At 43.8% G+C, this 10,498-nt stretch overlaps 1 protein-coding gene across 1 annotated transcript; it reads right to left on the bottom strand.

The window, feature by feature from the left end:
• Positions 1-8,125: 8,125 nt before the first annotated feature.
• Abo (ABO, alpha 1-3-N-acetylgalactosaminyltransferase and alpha 1-3-galactosyltransferase) lies at positions 8,126-9,183 on the bottom strand. Its single transcript, XM_015497068.2, is given in 2 exon segments — positions 8,126-8,916; positions 8,970-9,183. Coding segments are annotated over 2 exon segments (1,005 nt in total).
• Between the last annotated feature and the right edge of the window lie 1,315 nt (positions 9,184-10,498).

Below are 10,498 nucleotides of genomic sequence, written 5' to 3'. Positions count from 1 at the left end.
CAGAAAACTGGGGAGGGAAGTAGTATGAAAAGGATGACTCTGTCCCTGGGGGAAAAGAAGAAGGAGCCTATCCCAAGGCACTGGGTGAGTGTGATAATCTTACCCAGAGAGACCATAAGTGCACAGTTCTCCAGCATCACATCACAGTATAGGAGTTTCTGAGCCTCATCAAGAAGACACCATTCTTCCCAGGAGAAGTACACAGCCACATCCTCAAAAGTCATATCGTTCTGCCATGATTGGAACAGATGAAACCATGAACAACTTCTCTTCTGAGGATCCCCAATTCCCCTTTCTAAATGTCCACCTCATGCTCATGCTCCTTTCAACTTCCACAACTCAAAAGGAGATAGCAGACCCTGGTGCCAGTTGTACTCTTCTGTCTCATAGCCCCATTAGTCACTGTGCCTAGCCCTCAGCAACAACAAGCAGGTGGGCAGATAGTTGTCGTTTAATTTCTGGGCTGTCGTGCAGGGCTTCACCCACGATGACCAGGAAGTGACTGAGAAGTCCTACAGATGATATCTCCAAACACAACCAAACTTGGGCTTATCCTTTATCTTTAATTCTCTAATAATAAGGCTTTGGGAAGTTCAGTTCATACCCCCCTCCATGCGCACTTCAGTCTTTTGACTGTATGTCTCTCATAACTCCAGTTCCCACTGTTACTATTTCCCTGACCCATGCTGTAGATCTCTCCCTGGCCTTATCAAGTGTTACTTATCACATCATTCAGAGAGTACCTAGAAAATCTGGTCAGGCCCTGGTACTACCCCAGACCTCCAAAGGTTCTACTGCTGAGTCAACCCTAAATCCTACTATGAAAACCTGACTTCTGGCTCTGTTTCTTGCATCAACCTTAACTATCTAGAATGATATTCAGACTTCAGATCCAAACCCCAGACCTGCCTACCTATGACTATACCAGATGACCATGTTTGCCCTTGAATTAAACCAGCAGCTTGAGTAAAACACTCCAGGGTTATCCACAAGTCTTGATGAGTCCATAAAGCTGTGGACAAGCCCCAGCCTCAGTATCATCTTCCCCGCATTATGCCTATACTTCTAAATCCATATGAATGTCGAATATTCCCTTAGAAACCTTGACTACCTGCCAGGCTATCTTTCCCCACACCCACCCTTCATGGTCATTTCTCTCCCTCAGTTGTGCTTGTGAGGCCTACCATTCTCAACCAGGTGCCCAAGCAAGAGATCCAAGCCACCACTCTCCCCTTCTTGGGTCAACTTATAGTATTACCACCATGAACTAAAGATTCCTTCCTCCAAATGTGATCCACAGTCTCACCTCAGTCCACAAAATGTCTCCCTTTAGATGTCTCTACCCTGAACCACTACCAAGTGTTTCAGACCTTTGTGTCCAGCTGCCCACTTGACACCTTTCCTTTCGTCTCTGGAACATCTCAAACTCTTAAGATGGCCAAAATGAAACTGCATGCCCTTCAAAATTATTTCTACTACTTATTTCCCCTTGCTTCTTTCATAAACCTTGGGATAATCTCTGATCCCTTTTATTCTCTCATCCTCAACATTAGAAAATCTAACAGTCAAACCTACTTAGAAACCAGATCCAGAATCCAACTACTTTTCCCATTTCCAGATGTCACCAACAGTCACCTGTAATCTGTAGCAGCCTTATCCCTGGTTTTCCTGCCTCTCCTCCTTTAATCCTCAAGTCTATTCTCCAGCCACAGGGAGCCTTCTAGGACCTGGGTCACATCACATCATTGCTTGTATGCCTCTGCTCCTATTATTTCTAGAAAAAAAACACCCAACTTCTCTGTCATTCTAGGTCTGACTCCTACCCTCCTGTTCACCAGAAGGAAAGGAGACTGTGGCTGAACACTCATGAGTCACTGTCACCTTCAAGCATCTGCATCTGCTGATAACTGGGTGGGACAACCTTCCACACTTCCTTCCATTGTGCTAGACATAGAAACTGTTCCATATAAACCCCCTGTTCCAGGACCCTGGGCTTAACATTTTTCAGAAGTCCCTAGGCACAAGGACAAGGAGAGTGGCAGGCATAGGCCCAAGGCACCACACTCCCATAAAGGATGTGTGTGTGTGTGTGTGTGTGTGTGTGTGCGCGCGCGCGCGCGCGCGCGCGCAGGGGGAGTTGGGGTGAATGAGGGCCAACTCACTTGTGTAGTGTCCATAAGCACTTCCATGGGCACTGAAATCTGTGGGAAGAGAGAGACCATAAGAAGGAGGCAAAATACAAAGGCTCAGGCCTTCAATGTACCTCTGCCCAGTTCTGGATCTGTTAGGCTAACTTTATTTTCCCTGCATCTCAGTCCTCAGTAATACCTCTTCTTTGCGACTTTGATCAACTCAATCTTCTTGTGTTACTATTGTCCTCACTCTTCTTCCAGTCTCCTTCCTCCAAGTAGTTTTTGGAAAACTTTAAAACTCCTAACTCAGATGGTGTTTGTCATTTGTTCCCATCTCTCCATGGCTTCAAACACCATTGGCATGAAGATACACCTCCTTGCTTGGCATTCCAGCTGCGACCTCACTTTTCTTCATACTCTGTTCGGCGTAGACACAACATGAGCCCAAGGTTTCCCAAACGCTCCTGGCTCAGCTGCTCCGCTAAGCCTTTGCACATACTGACTTATCTGTCTATATCACTCTTCACGCTGGCTTTCAGAAATGGGTCATATCCCAAGATACTCCCAGCTACCACATGGTGCTGGACACTAGGGCCTAGGCTGCAGTGACCAGAACAGTCTACCATATTTTAGAGCTTTAAATACAAAAGGAGGTGGAAGTGGCTGACGGTCCAAAGGAACCAGTACCAACCCATGCCAGGGCCAACAGCAATGCCTCTACAATCTGGGCCCATGGTGGGTTGGTGCCCACAAATGTGGTTGATCAGGCCTCTAGCCCTGCCCTGACCAAGGTCACCGTGGGCAGCTTCTCAGAACCTCTAACTCACCTTTGTGCAATAGGAACGTTTCCTCTCTAATTTTCTGCCGCTGCCTTACCGTTACCAGTGCTCGGGCACTTGTGATTACGTGAACCAGACTCAAAGCGACTGCCAAAAAAAGCAAGACCGGAAGTCCCACCCCTAGTTTTCAGCAGCCAAAAATCAGACTGCTTTCTCTTGTCTTTCATTGGATGAACGCTACTTCACTCCCAGGGCAGAGCATTCTGGGTAAGAGCCATGTAATTCCCACGACTACACCTACAGGTGGTGAAGGGGTACTGCACCCTAGAGACCTGAAGGAACCGGATTTCTGGACAGTGTTGATCACCGAAAGTGTTGAACACGAGTTCAGACTTCATCAAGATCAGCATGCTCGCAGACTAAACATTATTTTTGTTGCTCCCAAAGGCTAAAAACCCAAATGGGATGATCATTCATAAAAATCCAAATGGAGTGATTATTTTATTGTATCACTGACACAGAAAGTGTGCCTGCTTATAGCTGGAAACTGATAAACATTAACTTCTTGCTTTTCAAATGATTGTAGGCTGAACAGTGAATTTCTGTATGTTGGGTCAGGGATGAGAGGAAAAACCTCCAGAAAGACCCATGACAGAGAAGACAGAAGAGGGATGTTGGGTTGCCCTGAAGCAAGTGACAGGGTGACACTCAGCTTATTTGTATCTGACATTCAGAATATTTGTATCTGACCCAGTGAACAACACTATTTTATCTATGTAGTAATTTTTTTCTTCTTATGCTGAAAGATTCAATTCCTTTTGGAAGTGTGACACCTAAATCAAACTGAGTTGTTGTGGTGTGAACTGATAAATACAATCAATAAAAGTATAAGTTATAGGTTATAGATTATCAAAAATATAGATTATAGATATAAGATTTTGATAAGTGATATAAGACAATTATAAAGCAAGAACTGTCATAATCAGGCCTAAGACTCCATTTTGGTGCCTTCTATAAAAACTTCTATAAAGAGCTGTTTCTGAGAAACTGAAATGAAAACTGTGTTCTTATAAAAATTGTCTTTTTGCACTTTGTGCCCCACAAATTGTACCCTACTCAGGATGCAGCGGTGGTGGTAGTGAGCTATATCCTGGGTGTGAATGCCTTTGTGGGGCTACATGACTTTAAAGTAGATTCTCGCCCTGCCGACCCCCACCCAAATTCAGGATGTGACTGTCTAGCACCTGCTTGAACCCAGGACTGTGGTCAACTGAACTGCAAAGCTAATGCTTTTTTTTTTTTTTGGCTTCTGTTTATCGCTTGCTGACTGGAAAATTCCAGTCCTGCCTAGAGCCCACAGGTCCCACTTATTAATGTTTTGATTTCTATGATTGGCTAGCTTACATGATGATAAGCAAGTCACTGAGTTTTGGGTTTTGTGCTTATATTCTTTTTGGATAGACCAGGAAGCTGCTCTCCTCCCACAGAGCTTGAGTCTCTGTGTTGGGTCACAGTCCCTGGCCAGGTAAATAAAGCTATCTTTTGATTTGAATTCAGACTTGGAGTGCTTTCTGAGGTGTCTCCTCATAACAGAATGACTTCCCAGAAGCTATCTAAGGATGTGACAGTAGTTGAAGTGTTCACAGTTAGAGCATGTGTGCAAAGGGAGTACATAAACCCTGAGATAAAGGTTTGAGACATATATATTAATAATTGTTATGTCTTGTTGGTGTATGGTTCCCTTGAGCAGTATGTGGTATCTTTCTTTATCCCTTTTGATTAACTTTGGCTTGAAGTCTACTTTATTTTATATGAGTATGGATACCCCTGCTTGCTTCCAAGGTCCATGTGAGTGGTATGACTTTTCCCAACATTTCACCTTCAGTCTGTGTATGTCTTTTCCTATCAGATGAGTCTCCTGTAGGCAGCATATTGTTGGATCTGTTTTTTAAATCCAGTCTACTAGTCTATGTCTTTTGATTGGTGAGTTTAAGCCATTAACATTTAGGGTTACTATTGAGATATGGCTTGTATTTCCAGCCATATTTGTTTATTTTTGTTATTTAACTTGACCTGATTTTCCTCTTTGATTAGTTTTCCTTTAGTGTACTACCTCCCACTATTGGTTTTCATTGTTATTTTTCATTTCCTCTTCATGAAATGTTTTGCCAAGGATATTTTGAAGTGTCGGTTTTCTAGCTGCAAATTCTTTTAACTTTTATTTATCATGGAAGGTTTTTATTTCATCTTCAAACCTGAAGCTTAATTTTGCTGGATATAAGATTCTTGGTTGGAACCCATTATCTTTCAGCATTTGAAATATGTTGTTCCAGGATCTTCTATCTTTCAAAGTCTGTGTTGAAAGATCAGCCATTAACTAATTGGTTTACACCTAAATGTAATCTTCTTCCTTTCTCTTGTGGCTTTTAAAATTCTCTCCTTGTTCTGTATGTTGAGCATTTTCATTATAATGTGTCTTGGTGATTTTGCACATTCGGCATCCTATAGGCTTCTGGGATTTGGATTTCCATTTCATTCTTCATGTCTGGAAAGTTTTCTAATATTATTTAATTGAACAGATTGCTCATTTCTTTGATTTAGACCTCTATACCTTCCTCTATCCCAATAGCTCTTAAATTTGGTCTCTCTTTATGCTATCCCATATTTATTGGATGTTCTGCTCATGGTTTCTTATCAGACTCGCTCTGCTATCTACATTCTTTTTGAGATGATATACTTTGTCTTCGTTGTCTGATGTTCTATCTTCTAAGTGGTCTACTCTGCTTTTGATACTCTCATTTGAGTTTTTTTTAATTTGGCTTATCATTTCTTTCATTTCTAGGATTTCTGTTTTTTTTTTTTTTGTATCACCTCTATCTCCCTGTAGAGTTGATCTTTTCTTCGTGGATTTGTTTATGTAATTCATTGTCAAAGTGATCTTTCATTGTCTGCATTTGTTGTCTAATATCTTCCTTGAGGCTCCAGAACATCTAAACCATGCATATCCTGAAATCTTTATCTGACTTTTTTTCTGCTGTAGATGTTGTATTGTCTTTCATTGTTTGTGGTCCTTTCTTTCCTTGTCTTTTTATGTTGCTCATGTTTCCTTCCAGCTTTGTGTGACCGTTGTGTTATTGTTTTTCTCCTAGAATGTAATGCATTCCACTATTGTCATGTATGCAATAAATAAGTAAATTAATTAAAAGGTTAGAGACAAAAGGAAAGTTGTTAGAGTTTGGATCTGAAATGTCTCTCAAAGGCTCATGTGTTGACTGTTTGGTTTCTAGATAATGGTACTATTGGGAGGTGGTGGAAACTTTAAAAAGTGGGGCCTAGTTGGAAGAGGTAGGTCACTGTAGGTGTGCCATTGAAGGGCATATTTTGTCCCTACTCCTTCCCTCCATCCCTTCTGTCTTTCTTTGCTTCCTGGCTGCTGGGAGGTGAACAACCTCCTCTGCCACAAGCTTCTTCCACCATGATGTTCTTCCTCATCTCAGACCAAAAGCAATGGAGCCAGTCAACTGTGGACTGAAACCTCTGAAACTATGGGACAAAATAAATCTTTCTTCCTTTAAGCTGAATTTCTCAGGCCTTGTCATAAGTCCCTGAAGGGCCAATGCATGAAACTCTGAGTGATGCCAAAACTGCAATGGAGACCTCAGGAAGTTAAAGATGGCAGGAGTGTGGAATGCCTGCCAAGGAAAACTGCAGGCAATGAGCAAAGCCAACCCAAGACAATGGCCACGTGGGCTTCAGTGGGCAAGTTTTCGGCAGTGCTGTCCAAGCACTCTGGAGCTCACATCATGCCACCATGTGCCCGGATGCCAGACATAGAGCTGTAGGATTTAATGTTTGCCCTGCTGAGTTTTGGTCTTGCTTTGGTCCAGTCCTTCCTTGGTATTCTCTTTTTCCTTCCTTTTGTAACAGGAATGTTTATCTTGTGCCACTGTGTTTGGCTGTAAAATTAAGATAATACACTAGGCGACAGGAGGTTGGGAAATCAGCTCAATGTTCAAAAACCATGTGGTCAGCAGAGATAATGGAAGTCAAAGCCCAGAAAAACAAGATCATTAAAATCAAATCCACTGAGAACAGTGACCTATCCTCCTCCAAAACCAAATTAGGGACTTTCTCAGATGATAGGAAGCAAATTCCAGTGGGTAATGGGCAAGCGCATGCATAGGCTAGTCACTAAAATACCCTACAGTAACCTCTGCCTTGTTAGCATGGTAAAAAACTCACACCTCAGGGTGGAGACCAAACATGATAACGAGACACAGTTTGCATGAGAGACATGATGAGGAAAAGCACAGGTGCAACTGAAACTCACCTCTACACGTGATGACATCAAGAAGACAGGGTCCCTGTGGATCCTGGACATGGCATCAAAGCTTGTTGCATCTTTCCCACTTGTTTGAGTCAGTCTGGGATTTCTGTCTTCCCTGTGCTGTTTCCCTTGTGCTCAAGTTAAGGATAAAAAGCCTTGTTCCTGTGCTGCTCTGCCTCTGTTTGACTCTTCTGATAGCACAAGAAACCACGGAATCAGTAACAAAGAGGTGAGGAATGAGGCCTGAGTGTTTGTCGGAGGTCAGCTGATGCACCTTCCTGTGTCTCAGGTCAGTCTTGGTTCCAGCCTATTGATGTCACATTCAGTTCCAGTCCTGCCATGGAGTCCGGCATCCTGGCTGCACCTGGGTATGGGCCAGGTGTTTTAAGATTGTACCCGAAGATTAGGGGGTATCAAAGGTAAACACAAATTAGAGATGAATCTCTATGCAAAAAGAGTAGAGACTTCTTATTCAGGAAACCAAACAATAGAGCAGGGTGCAAACCCAAAAGGAGAGGGAGTGCAGGCCCTGGGCTATGGGACAAGTTTTGGAGGTTGTTAGGCCTCTTTCTTTGAAAGAAAACCTTGTAGGCCAGGCGTGGTGGTGCATGGCTGGCTGTGATCTCAGTGGTTCCAGAGGCTGAGGCAGGAAGGATGGCAAGTTCAAAGCCAGGCTCAGTTCACTCTTTTCATCCATCTTTGGGTGGTGGAAACTCATGAATTTGTGCCTAAACTGTGGAATGTGACCTCCCTAAATGTGTGTGAGGGATGACAGGCCAGAGATCTATGGTGCTTTATATGACTAAATTGGGAGGCATTGGCAATTTTCCTCATCCATACAGATAGAAGAGGTGGACTTACAATTGTTACATAAAACTGATTTCAAATTAGGATAGCATACTAGGAGGAAGACTAGGGCTGACCACGTTACCCTTCTCTGAACCTTTCTGGACACTTCCCTCATGAGCCCTCATAAAATGGTAATTCTTTTCCAAGACCACAAATCTTGCCCGTTTTATGATGGCGGACAAGCCCGGCTTGTTCTGAAACAATACACTTTCCTCTGCTTTCACACACATGTTCTCTGGGGAGAGGACTTTGGTGGGTTTGTGGTGAAGTAGGTACTTGTTCAAGTGGCTCTCATCATGCCTTATGGCCTCGATGTGATTGGCTTAATCCATCATTGTGACCTGGTAACAGGCTTTGGTGAGCCTATAAACCTCTGGCACAGAGCCCCCCAGAAAGGCCCCTGTGTAATACAAGTCCCCTTCATCCTCTAGAATACAGGCTTGTGACTGGGGGTTGTGTTCATAGTCAAAAAACTGCCTCTGGATGGGGAAGTAGCTAGGATGAAGAGGGCCAAACAAGGAGGAGAGTATCTCCACACCCACAAGGTCCCTGAATTTCATGTCCACATCTGCACAGACAAGATAATCCACCTCTCTGTGGAAGCGCTCCTGAGAATAATTACTGATCATTTCCATTCAGTGCATGAAGAAGTCCTGCCAGTGGGCATAGCTGTGGACTTTGAGGATGACCATCTGCCTTTCTTCTTGGAGCAGGATTTGAGGAACATTGTTGGATTGACCAGTGAAGACATAGTAGCTCACCCTGTGCCCCACCATGAAGTGTATCTCTGCAGTCTGCAGGAACACCTTCAAATAGTCTCTCTCTCTCTCTCTCTCTCTCTCTCTCTCTCTCTCTCTCTCTCATTCTCTCTCTCTCTCTATTTTATTGCAAACACAGTTAACCCAATGGTAGCATTCTGGTGTTGGAATTGCTCATTCAGTATGTCATTGTTGAAAGTTCCCTCCCACACAATGGGGGCAAACCAAGAAGTCAAAACATGGACATCTGTCCTAGAGGGTCTTAGCACATTTGGCTGTGGAGATACCACTCTTGGTAATTTTATGACTCGTGGATCATGACATTCTCTAACAACCATGCTTACCTCAGTTTGCATGCTTTTAAGGTTCTGGCTCTTTGGGTTCAAGTAACCATAACCAAAGAAGTCCAAGGCAAGAGCTATTAGGAGAAGAAACACCAGATGCACTAAGCAGCACGGCCAGTGTAGTATCCTCTGAAGCTCGGCCATGACCCCACTTCTGACTGTTGCAGCCTGGATTTCTCAGATGCTGTTAGCCACCTGCTTCTCCTTGACCATCTGCTCACAGCTGCATCTTGGGTGAGATGAGGCAGAATATGTGGATCACAAGACACCCATGCCCCCTGAGACTACCATAGTGTCAAGGGGCACCTGACAGCAGTCTGGCCAGTGTCTCCCAGTAGGGCTGTCAGAACACTGGTAGATTCAGGTCTGGTTTGAGGTCATTTCCAAAAACCAGGCTGAGGACTCAGTTCACCTGCAAATAGAACTTCTGGGCCAAAATGTAGGAGAGAAGCCAGGGCTCCTGAAACAGGCTGAGAGGCTGCTGAGCAGATGAAAGGCAGATTGTGATAAAAGCAGAAAAGGGCCTCATCAACTAGTCAGAGGGCACGTGCTCTGGCCTGTCCTTGAAACTAGCTTTGAAATGTTTCCATTAGCACTAAGATTTTTGGAAATCCTATAAGGTCAAGGGCAGACTGTCTTCAGTTTACATCCAGGCTGACATAGTCCATCATGTAAGAAGCCTGATCTGGGAGCCATGGTAGAAGAGACCATGGCTTTAGATCTAGGATTACTTTTCTTTATTCCCCTATTGGTTATACAAAATTTCACTGGGAATTTACTTACTAGGACTTGCATTGTGCTTAGAATTATGTGGATAAACTTAATCTGCTCTGCAAATACACGCATGCCCTTAAGTCCTAAGCAAGAGATACTGAACAATTACTGTGTTCCTAAATAACTTGGGCTTTACTACCCTGGGATAATGGGGCGTGGCTCCAGGAGTAGGTGATACCCAGTGGGGTTGAGTTACACTCACCTGTTCCTTTGTAATCCTATCCTTTTCCCCTTTTGGGGATACAATGTTCCCTGGAACCTCCCCTTGTATGTCCCTCCACCATGCGGCCTGCGCATTGGTTTCATTAATGAAGTTCTTGGCATAAAAGTTAGCTAGCAGAGATCGAAATAAAACACACAGACTCAGTTACCTTTTTCTATGACCAGGTCCGAGACGGCTCCCCTCTCTGGCTCCAACCTTGAACCACCCGTAGGGCAGCAAGGATTACTCAGGGCTAGCAGGAGAGAGAGAGAGCGAGCACGCCAGGGAGTAGACTTTTATTGGGGAACAAGAAATTCAGGGGAGAATTCCATC

This window comes from Marmota marmota, unplaced genomic scaffold (genome assembly GCF_001458135.2).
Source record: "Marmota marmota marmota unplaced genomic scaffold, marMar, whole genome shotgun sequence".
In the NCBI taxonomy this organism is placed as follows: domain Eukaryota; kingdom Metazoa; phylum Chordata; class Mammalia; order Rodentia; family Sciuridae; genus Marmota; species Marmota marmota.
The sequence above is the reverse complement of the archived record's forward strand: the minus strand, read 5'-3'. Positions and strand labels throughout refer to the sequence as shown.